The sequence below is a fragment of the Halichoerus grypus genome, chromosome 12 (assembly GCF_964656455.1).
Source record: "Halichoerus grypus chromosome 12, mHalGry1.hap1.1, whole genome shotgun sequence".
NCBI classification, from domain to species: domain Eukaryota; kingdom Metazoa; phylum Chordata; class Mammalia; order Carnivora; family Phocidae; genus Halichoerus; species Halichoerus grypus.
The window spans coordinates 28,855,242-28,877,166 of record NC_135723.1 but is presented as its reverse complement, the minus strand read 5'-3'; the positions used below and the strand labels follow the sequence as shown (position 1 = coordinate 28,877,166).

Genomic DNA, 21,925 nt, shown 5'->3' with positions numbered 1-21,925 from the left:
TTTTTTGTATAATGCTGACTAACTAGCATCAAATCATATCTTTATTTGACCCAAAATATATATTTGACCCCCCAAACTTAAAGACCACTGTATTACCATAGTATCATCTTGTGTTTGTAGTGTTTGAACTTGAAATATAAAACCACATAATAAAATACCTATTTATTAATCTTTGTATATGTATTACACAAATATTTTAAGCATATTCTTAATACTTAAAAGCATCTCTTTTGGACATGCTTAAATAAAAGTTGCTAAGATATGCCTAGAAGTTATCTAAAATAATATGTTTAGATAAAACATAGCTCTAAGCTGCTGTCTAGGAGATTGAGGGCATTAGGAACAGGCATTTGATTATTTGATCCAGTACTGTGTGGGACTGTTATCCTTCAGGGTACTCTTAGACACATCCTAAAAGTTGTATACAAACTGGATTTACTTTCGCTTTAAAAAATAAAAACACTTTCTAATCTGACAAAATATTCACCTCAGCATATTCTCCACTGCTCACATATAGCTACCTCTCTCTGTAGATATTTACCAGTATTTCAGAAACGAGCAATGAAAGATGAGAATAATATACAATATCTTGCTAATATAAACCCAAAGATTAACAGTATACACATCAACCTCCCCCACATAAAATAGAAATCAGAGTTATCAAGGTCCACTGCATTTTAGGAGCAATGAAGTTTGTTTTATTTTTTACTCTAGTTAATGTTTTACAAGAAGCTGTGATGTGGATTTTTTTCATTTCTAGTAAGCTGTGTTCTACATTTGGATCATTTAAAATGTTTTGAAAAACTTCTAGGAGAAAGGAATAATCCCAGTGTCTACCTACATCTTTTGATTACATGCTTCAGATCACATTGGCTATAGTGTTAAATTGTGTACAACTTAAATTTTTCATATATAATCAGTCCATGTAGATTAAAACAGTTATCTTTTAATATTAACTGTAAGTGTAGTAGTAGCTAATTCCATTTAATAAAAGCAATTTTCTTAAGCCTTCAACATTCAGAATTGAAATGACGTGTTTGTATTCTTTCATATACGAACTGATTTTGCTAGAAGTTTAAATCTGAAAGAAAAGTTTAGTGTGGAGATAATGTGTTACTGAATAAAGAAACCATGGATAGTTTAATAAATAGCAAGATGCAGTTTTTATAGCAATAAAATTAAATTATTTAAGGTTGAACTTTTATGGTTCTTCATATCATTTAGATCTAGGTGCTTTTAATAGTGAAAAACATGAAATTCATGTTTGAATTAAAAATGAGTATCATTTCCTTTCACGTGAAAGTATATGACATTACCTAATTTAGCAATAATTCATTCAAATTTTAAGCTTTTTTAACAAGGAAGAAGATAAAAATAAGATCATAACTACATCTATAATAAGTTAAAAAGCTGTATGTTATATATTTGAAATATTTATTGCATACCTACAATTCCAGATTGAAGGAATTATCATTAACACATTTTTGTTGTGCCTTGAAGATTTTACTTAATCCAATTTCATGTGTCTTTGAAAAGGATGTTTAGAGGCAGGCCTCCCAATTTATATATTCTTTGTGATGGCTTTTTTCAAAACCTTAAATGGCAGTAAAAAATGCCTTCCCAAATGCTTTGTGGTTCGTGTTTCACAAGTTCCCTTGTTGGCTCAATTTTGAAATGTGCAACATCTGTTTGATAGTCTCACCAATTCTACAAATAGAACTCTATAAATACTTTAGTCTTCTAAATTTATGAATACAGTAACAATTTCCATGTTTGCAAATCTCAATGGCCCTTGTGAGAACTCTTTTCAGGGATGATAACTAACTTTGCAGCAGGACAATATTCATTAACATTGACACAGAAAGCAGTTGGGCCCATGTCCCCAATCTTTTTGATTCTGTTATATGTAGCCAATCTCCATTTTTAGCCTCTTTCTCAAACTCCACATCCTGCTCACACTCGAAATGGCTAGAGACAACCTCCTTCTTCCCGGTCAACCACTAACAGAGTGTGGAAAGAAGACACCCAGAATGTGTTGCAACTAACATGTTCTGAGCAGCAGTAGGTAGGAGGAATCTATTTAGATTTTTATAGCAAATTTGGCTTTTCTCTTAGAGGTGAGTCCTTCTCTCTCACCTTCCTCTGACAAGAGGCACATTTGCTCCACAATATTTGTTACCGTGCTTCTCCTTTTATTCATTTCACAGGTAAATCAGTCTGCAGTCATAGCCATAGGATCATGAAAGAAGTGTTTTATTAAAAAAGGCTGATAGAGCAACCAAAAACAAAAATTTAAAAGTAACTTAAAAGTAGATTTCATAGGGATGCCTGGGTGGCTCAGTCGATTAAGCGTCTGCCTTCGGCTCAGGTCATGGTCCCAGGGTCCTGGGATGGGGCCCTGCATCAGGCTCCATGCTCAGCGGGGAGTCTGCTTCTCCTTCTCCCTCAGCCCTTCCCCACCGGTTGTGCTTGCTCTCTCTCTGACAAATAAATAAATAAAATCTTAAAAAATAGATTTCATAGAATTAATACTTTTAAATTTAACAGAAGTCTATTTAAGGAATTATGTATAAGTATTAAGAGAAAGAAAACAGTCATGTGAATTTTAATTTTCAAGCTCGCTCTCTCATTAATGATCAGAAAAAAAGTTTAATTCGGATTACTGAAGAAATGGGTTGCTATTCTATATTTTGTGCATTTTCCTCAGAATTTAAGATGTTAAGAATTTTAGAGTTTCTATATGTTAGATTCTTACTGATTGGCATCCAGTTGCACATAAACCATGATTCTGTTATAACTTTGAAAGACTTTTCTGCATTGTTAGTACATTTGTATACTGTTTCCCATTTTGATCACCTGGAGACTGCTCCTATAGGTGTAAGGAGCTGCTTTAAAAACTTTCTTTAGTCAGATATAGATGTATCTCTTCCTGTAAGCTCCTGGTGTCTTTGGTTTTTGATTCTTCTTAATTCTTGTGACAAATTCCCAAGATGGAATAAGGATGCAATAATACCTTTTAAATGTAATTGTTTTAGACGCACAAGACGACAAGATATAAGAAATGGAGACCCGCTGACTCACTGTTCAGACTTACAACACCATGGTAAGTTACAACACTTTCATCTCCCAACCTGCTAATACCAGGGTAAATCGTACGCGGTAGTGTGTACCCACACGTGTGCATGCAGGGCACTCGGTGGTGCCGGAATACTTGAGGAAATGCACTGAAGAGAAAGGAAATCTAGAAGAAAGAAGATTCTAAAGAATACTAAGCAATGAATTTTATTTTATTATTGCAGTTATGATAAATTCAAGTTTTAGATTGTTACAAGGCTTAAATTTCAATTTTCTCATATTACCAAAAAGAAGCCAGGTTTAAGTACATGCTTTCGTAGATAGGAACAACTTGAGAGCAATAGGTAACAGAAATATTTATTTAAATATATTAAAGAAAAAAATGTAGCCTTAAAATAGTCCATACAAATTATTATGCTGATGATGCAGACCTATTGTATTGTTACTGGGTATCCTAGTCAAGTAGAAAATAATTCCAATTATCTTCACATTGATTTACTAGTAGGATATTCCCTTGAACTAGGGGTTTGGATTGTTTCATTTTATGCTTCCTAAAAGATGTCAAGTCCTAATTAATGTCTGGTATTTAATGCTGGAATATCAACCAAACTTCCTTTAAAATGCGGTAAAATGGTAGTATATCTCACTCCCCCCCCCCCCCCCCCCGCCATTTCAACCCTTTATAAAAAGAGTAATGAGGCTGTGCTTCCCTCTGCTGGGAAAACTTATCAATGACATCACTGCTAATGAACAATTCATAGTTAAAATTAGCTGAAGTATAAAATGTAAATATTTTACATGTAATTGAACATAATTACCCTATTAACCTTTTTGGTGTCTTTTACGTTGGTCTTAAAGGAAGGTCTGATATTTTTATCAGTGAACTTGGATTTGATTCACTACTTCTGTGTTTACAATATTCACATTTCATGAATGTTAAGGAAGAAAACACACTGCATAAATAACACCCCAACATGCATTCCAAAACCTAGCTACCTTCTGAAGGTCGGATCCCCCTGCTGTGTATCCTGTACGTGCTGGTATCTGATTCATGAATTCACAGGGTTGTCTGGGGGATGCCAATACCAGAAGATGGGTAGCCACAAATTGAGCCTGTATTTGGGGTCCATTTTGCTTGCACAATTTCTTGCCAAGGACTTTACTGTCTGTTATTGTTCTCATTATAAAGAAAAAGGCTACCACTAAATTGGAGCAAATGTTGTGATTTTTTTTTGTCTTTGTACAGATAGGGTACATTATTGACATATCCTCCTTAAATTTTTCAAAGGGTGTATTTCAGTTGGACAACCAAACATTAACTAGTCTTGCATTAATCTATGTCATGTAAAAATATTGAATTATGATCAGCACCATTTAAGCAATGCAGTATTATGAAATTTAATTTGTCATATTAAAGAATCTTTTGCTTAGATATGGAGAAGCTAATGATAATAACTGCAAGTAAAAGAAACAGAGCAGTGTAACTAGAGCTCATTTCTGATCAGACTTCAATCTCTGTATCAATATAGACTTTATTTTGCTCACTCTTATATTTCTAGTGTTATAACAGTTGCAATATCTTGAATATTATAGAAACTTAATAAACTTCTATTGAATGAATAATCTAAATATTTGAAGCTATAGCACAGCTACTTACCTTATTGTTTTTGGTTTTCAGTAGAGATTTGCTTCTATTATTTATTGTTAAAATGACTTAAGTCATACACTGCTATTAATACCACCATATTTAAAAATAGATGTTTCTTAAGAAACATCATTATCGACCAATCAATTAACTAATAAAAAATGATTATACATTACCACACGTAGAATACTCTGCTATGTTTTAAAGATTGCTGGAGAATTACTGATAGATACATCCATTTGTTGAATAATCCAGTTCCTTCATAGACCCACTTGGTATTTTTTCACAATGATACATATGCTGGAATTATGGGCATACATATAATTCAAAGAAAACCTGACCAAAGGCATATTTTTTTTTAAGTGAGATTGTGTATAAATAAATGTTGACTGTTGAATGGCCTTTGGAAAGTGCTTCAGATTTTAAAGTTCTATTTTGATGAAGTTAGAGTGATGAAAGCTTCTAAAAATTGAGAATATAGGATTGCTTAGCTATGGAAAGTAAAGTGAACATGAATCATTTTTTCTCTTGATACTTCAGTCAAAATACTATAGGAAAGAAAGGGAATTGCTGTGGTTCAGTGTTACTGGGTGTGTGTGTGTAAACAGTGCTGCCTAGATGCATGTGATATATGGGAGGAAATGGTGAAATAGTCCAAGAAGTTCAGCAGAAATAAAACATTCCCTTTTTGAGGGCCTCTTTATTCCTTGTCTGCTTGTATTACTAATTAACCAAACATAAAAACCGTAGACCATAGATTAGGGTAAATTTCAAATGTTTGGAAACTAAGTCAGGCATTCCCATAGGGCCAAGCTGAGTCTTACCATTAGGAACCAGTGAATTATCTTAGAATAGGCGATGTCTATTTTTGAACGTAAAATGGGCAAAAACCCAGAGCCCAGCCCTGTTAAATCATGTGTGTTGTCTTGCTAGTGTCACATCTCACATTGAATAAAATCTATGTGCTCATGTGGAAACATACAAAGATATGAGATGTTTTCCCAGAAAGCTGCTAAGCAACTTGAAGCCAAATTATACACTTCAGGACAATCAGTTCCAGCTGTAATGGTAAACATATTCTGTAACACTCTATATTTTACATATCCTGAGGTTTTAATAGAGAGACTATATAAAATAACTGGGCATTAAGGTGGAAGAAATTTCACTCGCGATGAAACCTTTAACACTCACTCAGCTCTTTGCTCCCTCTTGTGTGTAGGCAGCACTATGGTGAGCGGGCCTAGGTGTCACATCGAAAACTCCAGCTCCCCTTAATCTGGCACACTCTCTTCCATCACCGGTGGCTGTTCACCTAGGGAAATTTTAGTATAAAACCCTAAATGTGTATGTGCTGGCAGATCTTCTTGTCTTCTCGCTCACACCTCATACAGAATGCTAAAGAGAAACTTCAGGTTTTTTCCATTATTTTCCCTTCCCTAAAACAACTTATGCACAAAATTGGAGCTTGTCTGACTTTGCCTCCAAGAGCACGAGTGGCCGAGTCAATTTACCATTCCCCCTTCTTTACTAAACAAGAATGAGTTGTATTATGATCTCCATGCCCAGAAAGGAACAAACCATAAATAACAATATTTAGAAAGATTAACATCATCTTAGATTTTTGAATCTTTGAAATATTTTATGTCCTAACTTTACTTCAGTACCATCATTGAATTTTGCTTCGTGATAGTTCTCTTGGCTCTTCTACATACATGCATTTCCCTTCTAACATCCCACAGTAAAACATCCACAGAATTTAATCTTCTTAATTATCTCTGCAACTGGCTCCTCTCAATTTATGTCTTGGTTGGCATCAGCAATGTTCCAAAATTTCATAAAATATCTTTGGCAGTGTCATCTTTGTGGTCTGCAGAGCTGTAAATTTAGTATTGTGTAGCAATGCTAATCTGGTCGGTGTTTTAGCTTATTTTATACACGTAGAAATTCCAACTGAATCTGAGCATTTAGCCCCAAGAGAAGCCTCAAAGTTTGATAGATGAGCATGATGTCAGCCCTAAAAAAAACCCTAACTTTAATAAATTACCAAATTGTATCAAGTCTAAGATGTCACTGAATATAAGATGCACCATTTTTTAAGGACTGCTGAGAAAGGAAAAACTGCCCAAGATGGATAATATAACAGTGATGCCACAACATCAAGCCAGCTTAGTGTTTCAGTATTAGTGCAAAGAAGAAATAAACTCCCATGAAAAAGACAGCAAGGATATTTGCCTGTTTTACCTGTACTCATGGGTGGTAGAAAAGGGGGAAAACCACTTCTTGAATCACAGGGTGATACTCACAAATGTTTACTTTCTGAATTCACACCAACAGTGTGGACCAAATACCTCAGACAAGACTTTAACTTGAAGAGGTATCAGGTTAGGAGAGTCACATGTGTCTGGCAAAAGTAAAAACAAACTCTTTCCAGAAGAAAGCAACTTGAGAGATGTTAAAATATACAAAGTGTACATTCTAGAATGAAATTATTACAGTATTATCCTCTGTAATTAGGCAAATCCAATTATTCATAGTATAGGTGTGCGAGACATGCACACACACATACACACCTGAATAAGAAGAGGTTTGAAATATTTTGTACTATCATTGTTCCTTATTCAAGTTTTTAAATATGTCATAAGAGATCACCCACCTGTTTATACACCCATAATTTAACTGTTGTAAATGTAAAGTTTTTAAAGCATGCTGTATTCTTTAAATTCCAAAAATAAGGGAAACATATTAAAATACAAGGTGGTATTTTCATTATTGTTTATGGAAGGTTTCTGCTTCAGTAAGTGGGTGTTTTCCATCATCTATCATATCTCTTGGGAAGAAGTAAATTAAAGTCCATGTTTCCTGATGTTTAAATGTAAAAATTCCTATGGTAATTTTACTCTGCCATATAGAGTATATGTGCTTTCTTGGTAAAACATTTGCTATAAAATCATGAAAATAAAACATATGAGATATTCAATATAGAATAAATAAATATGGTAGTAGGTATCTTCATATTGGTTATGCTTTTTACATAATTGAATTTCAGTCTTCCTTATACCATGAAGCACCGCAGCCTCCCACACACAAAGGTATCGAGCATAAAAGTAAATGCAACTGTTCAGGCGGCTTCATTGTTAACTTCATAACATATCAATTTCATTTCCATATTTTAAATTAATAAATTTCTAAAAATTAAGATACTAGTGACCACCTCTAATACAATAATTACCGATGAATAGTAAAATTAAAATACCCAGGTCATATCGATCTGCTTGTTTATCCATCTATCTATCTATATGCCAACAAGAACATTTTAAACTAACATCCATAGGAATCTGTGTATTCAAGAAGGATAGGAAACTACTTGAATTGTAAAATTTTAAGTGCTATATTCTGTTTGGTAATTATTTCCCAGCACCAGAGACAGTCTTAATTTAGGAAATAAAATGAAGTAGTTTAAAATCTGATATTTTAGCAAGTTGATACATCATAAGTTTAAATTTTCTCTAAGGTTTCATAATTGAGTCTTTTTTTGTACTTGACAGATGCATTAAGCACATGGACTTTAATACATACATATGCATGCATGCAAACTCACATTCAGCTAGTTAGTAAACTAGTTGGTACAAGCATCATACAAAACATTGGAGAAATATTGTACTAAGCATTATATCGATAAACAAACAGGACCCCTGTTATATAGCTTAGTATATACTGTAGAATTTGTTTTCAATGTATTCTAATGTATGAGATTATTAAATCAATTGTTAGCCATCTTAATAATCTGGTCCAAAAATATACATGAGCGTTAGGGATGAATGAAATTTTTTGTCTTCGGTTTTATTTATTTTTAGGTATTTTATATCTTCCCAAGACTTGTTGATTCATTCCTAAAATGCCTTTTTAGCTACTGCTACCTAAAGGGGGATTATTCCTTCGTTTGAAGCCAAATTAGATTATTTTCTATTGATAATTACCATTTATATTTCTAGAGAAGGACGTCTAGAATCTGGTAAGGAAAATCTGAGTAATGATGTTTATACTTAAGAAATGCATTTTTGGGGCGCCTGGGTGGCTCAGTTGGTTAAGCAACTGCCTTCGGCTCAGGTCATGATCCTGGAGTCCCAGGATCGAGTCCCACATCGGGCTCCCTGCTCGGCAGGGAGTCTGCTTCTCCCTCTGACCCTCCTCCCTCTCACTCCCTCTCATGCTGTCTGTCTCTCGTTCTCTCTCTCGCAAATAAATAAAATCTTAAAAAAAAAAAAAATTAAAAAAAAAAAAAAAAGAAATGCATTTTTGCAGTCTTCTATGTCACCGAGAGCTTGTGGGCAACATTTCCTTTCTTCCTTAGTTTGGTCTTAAGTTATTGAGAAAAAAATTTACAATGTAAAATATTAAAATTACAATTTTAAAATTACAATTACAATTACAAATAAAGTTATAAAATGTGATGAAAACAACTGGAATTAGATTTCTCTTTATGTAGTTCAACAACTAACACTATTTGTTAAATATTTAAAATAATTCGCAACCATTTTCCCCTACCCTAAATTAACTTTTACTATTATATTCATTATTTATGAAATTCAACTTTAAAATAACTTTCAGGGGGAGAACATCAAAAATGATAACAGAAATTAAATAGTTGAATAAATACGTGGTTTACTACCCCACCCATCTCTGTCTTTTCTCCATGATATCACATTCGTACATTATTAACATTTCAATCCTGGGAGACATTTATGGGGTTAAAATGGAGAGTGAAATAAATGGAAAGCTGAAATGTGATGCCTTCTGTTTCTGCTGTATTGGAAGAGAATCAAATACTAAATAAGGCCTTTAGCAACATGATATTCCTGGCCAAATGATGGATATCATGACTTTTTGTTGTTACAAAAGGAAGCAATTTATTTAACTTCTTTCTTTCCTCCCATTCTTTCTGGTTTATTAGCCTCATTTCATTTCCATAAATTATCCCACTAAAGAAGGAAATGATTAATTGAAGATTGCTTCCTTAAAAACATTATTTCTTGTCATTAACAACTGCAACATATTGTAACATTGTGTTATTCAAACACACTGTGGTACTTTTAAAATAATTGTAATGTTTGTTGCTCTCAATTATTTTGCTCTAACTATTCAATTCAACTCATGAGAATTCATTATGCCAATTTAACAACTAACTCTACCCTTCTTGTCTACTGGTAATTTTCATGACAAAAGTCTATATTCAAAACAGTTGTTTTCTAAGTGCGAAATGTATTTTAAAATAGATTAAAATGAGATTGCTTTCTTTCTGGAAATCTACAGAATTACTCATTGGCATGGACATCCTTTAGACTTATAGGTGTCCCTGGAGATGTGAGAATGTATTCATATGATTTCTCTAATCTCTTTCTCTTCTTATTATCCCATATTTGGAATTTTTGATATTGGGGTATACTTGATTGGTTATCTTCTCCCACCCATATCTCAGATCAACTCTTGTAACAATATAAAACAATAAATTTAGAAGATTTGAAATGTTTACATTTGCCAGTGTGGTTTAATAGCATATTCTGTCATAATCAAGGCTATAAACCCTATGCCCTTTTTAACTGATTAAACTTTTAACCATTCCTTTTATGTAATTATGATAACTCTGTGTCTGAGGATATCAAAGTTACATGAGATTTCAGCTTTTAAATGCAGGGTAAATAGTTACCTGGATTTTCCATTCAGCAAACATCAGCTAAGGGTTTATGACTGCCTAGTGCCAGGATTATAATAAGGGAGGAAGACAACCAGATTAATAAATAATCATAACACATAAGACTACATGTGTTCTAAAACTATATGTAAAAAGATTTTTAGGAAGCACAGAAGAGGAAATAGTTTATTTAATGGTGGTCAGGGAGTAGGATTGATGTTGGGAAGTAGTTCATAATTTGTCTTACTGTGGATTCTCAGTAAAGGATTTTAAGTTTTGAATTAACAGTTGAAGCTATCACAAGAATGGCAGTAACAATAATAGCATCTCACATATTTATCACTGTTTCTGTATTCAGGCATTATACTATTATTTTTATGTAGGTATATTTTAACAAGAAAAAAATACTAAAAAGGGTTATAAAAATTTTATGTTGTCCAAAATTGCTAGATGACCAGTAATATACTTCAGATGATGTGTAATTGTTTGATTAAAAAAAGGATAAGATAAAGATAGCAATGATGTCACACAGACAAAGCAGGTGTACTGACAGAACAAAACCAGGCACACAGGAAGAACATAGTTACCATGAAGTTCTAAGGATAGAACGTAAATTTGGCTAGTGAGTTTTTTCAGCCAGTGGTGAGGGGAAAAAAAACTGATCAACAGATGAGCCACAAAGTTAATTCTTAAAAAAATACATCAATTTTTCAGAGCACATGGCCGGCTCAGTCAGGAGAGCATGTGACTCTTGATCTCAGGGTTGTGAGTTCAAGCCCCATGTTGGGTGTGGAGCCTACTTAAAAAAAAAACCAAAAAAACAAAAAAACAATTTTTCAAGAGAATCTCAATAATTCCTAAAACTAACACCAGAAAAAAAAATCTCCCAAGGCGAACATCAAGAAAATAGTGCAAGGCAGTGGACGCCATACTGGACAACACTGTGACATAAACACAACACATCCATAGAGTATTCCTTCTGGACTTCCTCAGCATAGATCAGAAGGCCCCCACCCGACACAATTCACAGAGATCAGTTATATTATGAGAATAAGCCGATGTGTTCCATGTAAACTGCTCTAGATCAATTAGTTTAATCCAGAGGGAGATTCTAGATTGTACTTACCCTGAATATGCAAGATTTCCTATCCCTCAGGAAATCTGTAATCAACAATGTTTTCTCAGTTGAGGTTTTGATTTATATTGGATAATTGTAAGTTCAGTAATATATGCTCTGAAAAGTACTTAGAATATAGCTATACTATGCTACCATTTCAATGCAGAGCTGTTTGCTTTAATAAAGTCAAAATGATTGTTTGTTTGACATCCAAGGGAAAAAATCGAAAATCTAGTAAGACGAGAATCAAAATACTGTTCCTGTTTATGTTTTTTTTAATAGAAAGATAGAAACAGAGACAAAGATTAGGGGGTGGAGGAAATAAAGGCAGGAGAAAGAGAAACACATTATTACCGGAATTCTAATGTTTCCTGTGTTGTACATTAGTACTCAAGCAGTTGAGGTAGAAGGATCAGGAAAGGGAATGGGTATTATTGAGTGCCTTCTAATCATTCTAAAAATATTTATTGGGCATCTGTTTATAAGGTTTCAGGTATGGGGAAATCAACTTATGCTTATAGGTTGTTGTATCTGAACACCCAAATATATGAATGCTTACCTGAGGCCAATTTAAATGAAAATTCCAACCCTAAGTTAAAAGTTGCTGATGATAGAAGCATTCTACTGCAGAAGAATTAATAGAAACTACTGTATTCAGTGGAAATTTAGTTTTTGCAATTATTACTGATGGCAGCAAAACCTAACAAAACATAAAATAAGAGAATCTCAAACCAAAGAAGGACAGTAGTACCTATACATACTGACTATGATTGATAGTTAATATGGCAGAACTTGTAACTTCACTGCTTCCTAACTAGAATACTTTCTTTTGCTTTTTTATTTGGACAAAAGAGAGAAAGAAAGGCCAACTTTTTTTTTTTTTTTTAAAGATTTATTTATTTATTTGAGAGAGCGAGAATGAGAGAGAGTACATGAGAGGGGGGAGGGTCAGAGGGAGAAGCAGGCTCCTCGCTGAGCAGGGAGCCCGATGCGGGACTCGATCCAGGGACTCCAGGATCATGACCTGAGCCGAAGGCAGTTGCTTAACCAACTGAGCCACCCAGGCGCCCAAGAAAGGCCAACTTAAAGGGGGCATGAGTACTTAACGGTATTGGTGGGAGTAGTTATCAAGGCAAAGTAGACATCTGGACAATGAACCAAATTCTCCAGTTGTGGTTCTTATTCAGGTGGAAAAGTCCATGAATGTCATGTTTCTTGAAGAACTCCATGAACTATTGCTATATTAAACTAAAAACAACCTGGTATAAATTCTTGATTAAATCAAATGCCATCTTATATTAGATTGTACTATAAGTAGCAGATGAAATGGTTTCTTAAATATAAGAAAATATTTACTATTAAGAGAACTTCTGGATGCCTGGGTGGCTCAGTCAGTTAAGTGTCTGACTCCTGATTTTGGTTCAGGTCATGATCTCAGGGTCTGAGCATTGAGCCTGGTGCATCAGGCGTCAGGCTCTGCCCTGGGCACGGAGCCTGCTTAAGATTCTCTCTCTCTTCCCCTTTTCCCCCACTCACTCTCTCTCAAAAAAAAAAAAAAAAAGAACTTTTTTATTTTATTTTTTATACACTGGGAAACAGTTGCTGTCACCACAGGAGACTTGAAAAACTAAAAACTGAGCAGGTTTCCCAGGATACGAAGAAAAGTTAACAGAAAACTCTCTATAGAACAGATAGAATGATTAAATTAATTCAGAAGAAGACAACTTTATGAATTTTTGAAAATGCACCTAATTGATTTTACATTTATATTAAACTATATTAAGCTTTCTTACTATACAAGGTACATTGCTCTTCCTTACTGTGTGTCAACTAATGAACCGAAGGATTTAAGCAGAGCTCTGTGTTTGCAAGGAAGAACTTACATCTTAAGATTTTTACAGATATCTATGGTAACTTAGATTAGGTGAGAGACAAGTCAGTTATTATCATAAAGTTCTATAAGAAAAGTAGTCCTGGATAAGCCGGAAGATACTGGTGGTTCACCATGTTGTTTGCTTCTAAATCCAATGGATTTTTTACTGTTATCATGCTGTCATGTCTTATGATTCATTAATATGTAGAGATTGAATGTAAAGTCTCTGCCTAAAAGTTAAAGGATTTTTTTAATTAAAACTTTTTTTAAACTTTATTTTATTGGAGTAAGAACACTTAATAGGAGATCCACCCTCTTAAGTTTTTAAGTGCACACTACAATATTGTGCACTATATCTCAAGATCTGACTCATCTTGCATAACTGAAACTTCACACCCATTGTCTAGCACCTACCCATTTCCCTTTCCCCCCAGTGTCTGGCAACCACCGTTCTAACATCAGAGTTCGACTGTTTTAGATATTTTATATAAGTGGGATCATCATACAGACTTGTTCTGTAACTGGCCTGTTTCACTTAGTTTTCCCTAAGGTTCGTCTGTGTTGCTACCTATTGCAGACTTCCTTCTCCTTCTTTGTTTTTTTTTAAACGCTGAATAATATTCCAAGTAAAAGGATTTCTAAATCAAAGTTCAGACTGCACAGCAAATAGGGAAAAAAATATATCTACTGACCTCTGTGACAAAGTATTCTAAATATGGTACCACAGGAGATTTTCCAGTGCGCATTAGGCAGAGAGATTCAATCCACCTCTATCCAGGGAAGCACATATCTTGCAAACTAACATGGCAACATGTGTCATATCTATTCATTCAATGATATACTAATAATTTCAGAGGGAACATAAAAACACTATCATATTCAATGTAGATGTTGACATACAAAGATACATCTCCAATATAAAAAAAAAAAATGTGACTTGGAATCAGTTAAATGTTGTTCCTTTACATTTCAGTCATTTCCTTTTTCCAGGGTATTGATTTGTTAAATAAGAAGGGACAGATACTTCCCAACCTTAGAAGAGTTTCATTTCACAGTTTAGGGTGATAGAAAAAAAAGCACTGAGATTGACCTCCCTGGAGATAGCAAATGGCGGCAGAATGTCGACCTTGCAGGGTGAGAATAGGAGATGGTAGACATAAACCGTATACAGGGATTAGGTAGAAGCAGGGTTTTGGAAAGCTTTAAACCTAGTGAGAGCAAATAATATTGTCTGTGACAGACAAAAGTCCTCAGTTGATTAGAATGGGAGTCAAATTGTCAAAGTGATGCCAAAATAGGCAGGGGGGGACATTTTTTTTTTTAATTAAAAATCTAGCTGAGTTTGAAGTAGAGAGCAAAAATTTTTCATCTGTCTACACTGTCAGCCCTCCATGCATGTGAAAATATATTTATTATTTTCTAAATTAATTTAATGAGTTCCAGATTGTACAGGATGTCATAATGGAAACAGGATTATACAAGATAATAAGGAGGTTTTTTTTTTTCTCTCTAAATGAGTTTTACCTAGACTCCCTGTGTCCTACTTTTGATCTTAACTGTGTTTCATTTACCACATTGAAGGAGGTTACATAAAGGGTAAAATAATAGAAACTTAATCAGGAAACAGGTTTTCTTATTGCTACATTTTATTATATACTCTTGCCATATTCTTTAACCTAATTCTTGAAAATAATAAAAGATGTATCATTTTAAAATAAGGACAATTGAAACCACATTGCTTTATAGTTGTGCATCTTTCTTCTGAGCCATCCGAAACATTTCACACCAATTGATCTTCAGAACAACCTTGTAGATTATTTAAAGGTTATTGGTGGGGAATATAAACTTCCTGAACTCTACCTTCTGTAAAATACTAGATAAATATTAATGGCTGGTGAATTTAATTTTTCAGATGAAAAACAAACATTAAGAGGCAAAATAATTTCTCAGAAACAGATTCTTGTTTCCAAAAGTTCAAATAACTTTTCTGCTAGAGAATAGTACAATATGAACTGGCCCCATTAGTCAGAGCATAAAGTTTTACAGTTAAAATAATTTCTTGGAAAGTATTATCCTGGCATATAAAGATGCATAGTTAAACTGCACACATGACTGGTTCTGTTAATGTAATGCTGTTTTCTGGTAGACAAATCTCTGCATATGCTTTATATAACTTACACCAAAATAATTATTCTATTTAGGCAGGCACTTGAGTTCTGAAACCTTACGTCCGTGACATTTCTGCCATCCTAAATCAATTTGGAAAAGACTCCCAACTTGGCAACAAATTTATCTTCTGAATTTCCAAATAAATACTTTGGAAAGTTGAGTTTACTTCTCTAACGTTTCCTCATTTCATTTCCTCATCACCGGCCAGATAATCACCATAGCCACAGCCTTGAAGAAAGAATCATCTATGGAGTAGAAAATAGTAGCACGTTCCTGGAATGCAGTCCAAAATCACAGCGAGCTCTAGTCTATTGGCAATTCCAGAGGCGAAATGAAGAGCGAAAAGAAGAGGTATAGGAATGAAATTGACTGGATTATTTCTGTCTAACATATAATGTTAAGGGACCCCAGCATGGCTGACTTGAGGGTGAAAAAATAGAGAATCTTCATCTTTTTCTTAACCCATCAATAGTCCATTCATTAAACAAGCATTCACTGAAGGCTGATCATAAGACAGGCTTTGCGCTAGGAGCTGGAGAAACAAAAGTGAACTGATAAGAATTTTGTCCCAGAAGCCATTTGGGGATATATTTGAGAATCTTCTTTTTCCCTGTAGTTACCTACAAAGCAATTTGTTATCTATATTTGTGTACAAAAGAAAAAATCAAATCCTCTACTAATTTTAACTTTTGTTCAATTAATTCTGCTATCCAAACATGTTTTCTTTTTTCTGTTAACTTCCTCCTCAAATGGGGAGGGAAGGTTTGGGGATGGGAGTAGGAGCTTTAGGACACAGGGTCTGGGGTAGCAGTGTGAACTCTGATACGAGTTCATGTATGTAGCATCAGAGACAGATCTTCCTCCTCCATGTATGCGTTTATTCCTGTGTAAAATGAGAGAAATGTACACAGAAAATCTCAATACTCTGAGCCTTTAAAGCTTTTTAAAAGTATTAAATAAGGGTAACTAACCAGATTGTGGAGGTGATTTGTAAATGAATTCTGTGCAGATAATTTTCCGAACATAATCTGAATATAAAGTTTAAGATCCTCCATTATCTTTTTTGACATTTGAAGCATCTTTAAATATGTAATCACATCATACAAATGTCAGAGTTGATTTAGACAGTTTTATACCCTCTCAGCTTAGGCTTTCAGAGTCGTCTGCTGTAAACTGTATTCAAATAAAAGTGAGGTTAGATATATTCAAGAGCGTATCTTCATATTTATGTCACATCTAAGACTTGGAAAGTGAATAAATAATTATTAAGCATGTAGTCCTATGCTGTTTTCTGATAATCATGGTTCTGTATTTCCAAGATTTACTGTTAACTTTCTCCCATATTTATATACCTTCTTTCAACTTTATAAAATAAAGTATATCTTTGTCCTTTCATTATCTTGAATATTTTAAATTATTATAATGAAGAATTCTATTAAGACAGTAGACAACCAGTATGCATTTGCAATGCATCTTAAAAGTGATTCACAGAAATTTCTCTTTTTTTCTGATGAAGAACTGCTATGCTAGACATTTTATTAACTGGTTTAAAGTGTGCCTCAACACATAATCTAAATTTTTACTGAGAGTCCTAGAACTTCTATTTCTTTAAATATGTATATTTTTGCTACCGTTTCTCTTCTGCTAGATCAGAGTGGATGATCATATCATCAGGACAGAACAAGGCCTTCTACTGCGTAGCCTACAACGGAAGGATTCAGGCAATTACCTCTGCCATGCCGTGGAACATGGATTCATGCAGACTCTTCTTAAAGTGACCCTGGAAGTCATTGACACGGAGCATTTGGAAGAACTTCTTCATAAAGATGATGATGGAGATGGCTCTAAGACCAAAGAAATATCCAACAGCATGACACCTAGCCAGAAAGTCTGGTACAGAGACTTCATGCAGCTCATCAACCACCCCAACCTGAACACAATGGATGAGTTCTGTGAACAAGTGTGGAAAAGGGACAGAAAACAGCGTCGGCAAAGGCCAGGACATACCCAAGGGAACAGTAACAAATGGAAGCACTTACAGGAAAATAAGAAAGGTAGAAACAGGCGGACCCACGAATTTGAGAGGGCACCCAGGAGTGTCTGAGCTGCATTACCTCTAGAAGCCTCAAACGAGTAGAACCTTGCCTAGACAATAACTGGAAAAAATGCAATATACATGAACTCTTTTCATGGCATTATGTGGATGTTTACAATGGTGGAAAATGCAACTGAGTTCCCCCAATTATAAATTAAGTCCATGAGTAACTTTGCTAACAGACTTTCCTCCTAATACCGACACCTAATAGAGGTCACGTGAACGCAGATGTTCACTTTAGCAGACTTAAGTGTTTCCTATGAGATTTCATTGTACAGGTTTCACTTTTTTCTTTGCCTGAGAAATAAAAATGTCATTTGCCATATTGCCATCTAAAGAAGAAAAACTGCATCAGCAAAGCCATTTTATTGAACTGCAAGTTTAAAACAAACTGCATGGATTTATGAAGCTGATGAATATTCCAAAATATAGTTGGATTCAAGGATATTTTTTGTCTACCAGCACTCATGTTTATATGTACTGGAGGAGTAAAATGATACTGAATAAATGGTCTGTGGAAATATAAAAAACATAAACCATCCATCATCCAGAAGAAAAATGGAATACGCTGATCTACTACTGATGTCTTCTTTCAGCTTTGATCTAAAGATGTATTTTATTAAAACTATAATTTAAATGTACCATGACAAATATGCAGTAAAAATTAGCTCTTTTCTAAGCTAGAGTAGGTTTTTGTCTTCGAGTTATTGTGCTATATAGTTTTTGTTTTAAAAACTCCAGTCGCGTGCTGCTTTTTTCCGACATCGTGTTTTTAGTTCTACAAGAGGGATAGCCTATAGTGTTCAAGAAACACATAAACATCATTTACTGTTGATTCCTAAAGCCTGCATATAAACTGTGCTTTATTTCTCTGAGGAATTCAAACAAATAACACCTCCCCCTTCTTTAAGTATTATCAAAAAATAATTTTAACTTGCATTATGTTCCTAGAAAAAAACAGAGCATTTAACCAGCAAAATGAGAAGCAGCAAATTGACTTGTTAAATGCCTTGTGTTGTACCTAATGGATCAATAAGGAGAAAAGGAACTGCATATTTCATGAAAATAATAAGCATTATTTAAATATAACATTAACACAAAATCTCTTAATTCTGTGCTTGAAAACCTGCATGATATTTGAGACATAAAAAACTCTAATGATTCCTTTAGGAATTACATCTTAATTTTTTTGAAAAAAGATGAGTAATATTCAGAACAGTTTCTTAAAAGCAAATTTCCCAACTCTGTTTACATCTGTATCAGCTGTCTTTTATCTCATCTTGTTTAAAATAATTATCTGTCTAAGGAACATATGATTCGTTTCATGTTGATGGGAGCGACTTTTATACAAACTGTTTTCCAGGACACAGCTCACACTTAAAATATGTCAAGCTTTTTGTTTCCTGCAATAACTTATAAAATAAGGTAAAAGATGATCAATAAAGGACTTGCCTTTTTCCTTGTCCTGACATGATTCCTTGAGAATCATTGACTTCAAGGTGGATAAGACTTCAGCATTATGATAGTTTTCTCTTGCACTGCACTCACCTTTCCAGGAATCCCTCCCTAGATCCTTCATCATGCACAAAAATGCATAGGAAACATCTTCTTGCTAATTAATGAAAGCAGCATTGAAATTCTAACTCTAGCTGTCTTGGGATTCTAATTAACTCAGCATTAATTTCTCACCTCAGACTACAATGAATTTTTTTTAAAAATTCTCAGCTGAAATATTTCACAGATGGAAGCTCATGTTTCAATTTTAGTGATTTGAATAAACAATTTGTTAATGCCTATTTCAAATGAAAGCCTAAAAATATTCTACATTCAATTTTAGGCTCCATTGATGAATACAGTGTTACTTTTAGAAATACATCCTTAAATGGTATTTGAATTTTAAATTATTTGAAGGACATATTTCTGTAGAGAAAAAAAAAAAATGTTTGAAATACTCAGCAAAGAACAAAGAGTACTCCAAAAAGAGGTAATTCTTTTATTTTCATCAAGTATCTTAACTGTGCTGAAATCTGGTGTTGCATTTCCTTCGAAATTTGCAGCTGAAACATTTATTTGCAGTAACAGAAATATCTTAATTCTTATTAGTCCTCAAAACTAATAGATTTGAAGGGATAGATTATATGATACTTTTAGGGATGCCTTCCAATATCTGAACGCATTTTGTTTAGCATTATGAGAAACCCAGAGAAAGGAAGTCTAGACTTCAATTAAAAGAAACAAAACAAGCAAATCTCCTGGCATGTCTTTATAAACCATCAGGTCTAAGTTCTCAAAGAAAATTATAGATATAACTTGCAGGTAGATAACTCTTATTACAGTCATAGTCTGCCAATGTGTATTGAGGGGGACAGTTGCACGAAAAATAATTAACGTCCCATTTAATTTAGTTTTAATAGACTTTGGCATATGCATGTATCATCAGAGTTGAAACTTTATTAAGAGGCTCATGTGACCATAAGCAAGTTCTGACAGCAATCTTAAGATTGGAAAAAGGTACATTGTAGCAGAGAAATTCTGGCCCAGTTGAAATCCAATGTAAAATGTAAATGCATGTAAATGCACACTCAATGCTACTTTTATGTACGATTTAGTGATTTTCAGTGGTATGTGTTTAATATTTTTGCTACCTTCACATTAGGCAAAAGAGATGTAAATAATTTTGAAAAGACAAGGAAGGACAGTAAACTGCAACTTTATGTAGGTACTCCATTTCAGCGTGTTCGACATCATCCTAAAATGCGAGATTTCCCCATACAGGTGACAAGGGGGTTTATGTGCTATTTAAGGGCAGAGGCTGTGTGCCCATTCAAGCATGTTTTTTGCCAGGTAGTAAATATGTTCCATATCTGTATTTATCACTGCATTTCAGATGGGAACTAGAAAACTGGAGAGACAAATGTAATGAAACTGCTGCTGTAAATTATTCCTTTTAGCATGTACTCAGTTGCTAAATACACATTTCTTCAAAATATTTGAATTCAGATGTCTTTACTGTTCCCTGTAGCATATGGTGTCAAGGAACATAAGTTTAGAAAATGCTGAGAACCAGAGTCAGGTTGCTACATAACAGATTTCTTCATTTTAGTCATCTGTAAACTGGGTTCTGTTTATGGGGATGATGTGCATTTTGATGCCCTTTAAGTTAAATATTGTTATTTTTGTCATGCCTAAAAAAGGAAATATAGGGATGAAGTTCTAGAATGTGTTATTATCATGATCAGTTTGGTTTCCTTCAGAATCTACAAAGATGCCAACAATTGTTATTGAAATTGCCGATCCTTAAAGTTATAAGGAAGCATTTTATTAATATGAAGTGATGAGTATAAGATTTTGAAATCTTTGTTTTATGAATTCACTTTTAAAACACATCTTGCATTCAGACTTTAATGGAGATCATCCAATTTGATGGCCTCAAAGACAAACTTAACAAACAGGATTCAACATCATCTTACTGTGTTACAATGTGTTAGATATAAACTGCCCTAATGCCAAAGGCATCCATGCTTTTTATTTTAACTTTGTAATAATTATTCAAAGTCATTGTTAATGTTTGCAAAATACGTTTCCATAAAAAAGAAAACATTATTTTTCCCAAAGTTTGCAAAAGCATATTAGTTTATCTGATTTCTAACAATCTTTTATACTAGTTAAGAAACACAGTTTTTTAAAGTTCATATACTAAGAGAACTATAAATGAAGAGAGAATGAAGCCACAGAAATGGTATGGCCATTTTCACAGTCAACCTGACCAAAGAAAACAGCTTGGTTTTTATTTTAACCATGCAAACACACACAGGCAAAGGTAGAGGTACCAAATCGAACCCAGCGAAAAAAAAGGTGATTTTGAATATAAAGAAATTGGGCTTCTACGCACTTTGAACTTTAGAACCAGACTCCTACCTGTTCAATTAAATTATATTGATAGATCTTGTCTATCTCTTATGTGCCAGGCCCTGGTAAGTGATGAGGATAGTAAAACAACTTAACATCATCTTATTTGGCAAGTCTTTCCTGTTTCTTCCATCTCTAGATGAAACTAACCACCTTCTCTGCACTAAATCTGTGCCTTGTATATACTTTTTTATTGCCACACTTAACACAAAGGTATAATTTCTTTGTTTACACCCCCATCCCTTTCTAGACTGTAAGCTCCTTGAGGGCAGGGTTTGTATCTAATTTATCTGAACCTCCCCACCCCACCCCCCAGTACCTAGCATGATGGCCGGTGCAGGAGAAGCTCAATA

At 34.1% G+C, this 21,925-nt stretch overlaps 1 protein-coding gene across 3 annotated transcripts in view; it reads left to right on the top strand.

Annotated features, from left to right (window-relative positions):
• SEMA3A (semaphorin 3A) overlaps positions 1 to 21,273 on the top strand; it is a 206,044-nt gene extending 184,771 nt beyond the window's left edge. For all 3 annotated transcript variants that reach the window (XM_078060096.1, XM_078060098.1, XM_078060097.1), the window contains exons 15-17: positions 3,036 to 3,103; positions 15,777 to 15,919; positions 17,217 to 21,273. In XM_078060096.1, the coding sequence (XP_077916222.1) occupies positions 3,036 to 3,103; positions 15,777 to 15,919; positions 17,217 to 17,672 (667 nt within the window). In that variant the 3' untranslated portion in view covers positions 17,673 to 21,273. The remainder of the gene's footprint in view (positions 1 to 3,035; positions 3,104 to 15,776; positions 15,920 to 17,216) is intronic.
• The last annotated feature ends 652 nt before the right edge of the window (positions 21,274 to 21,925 follow it).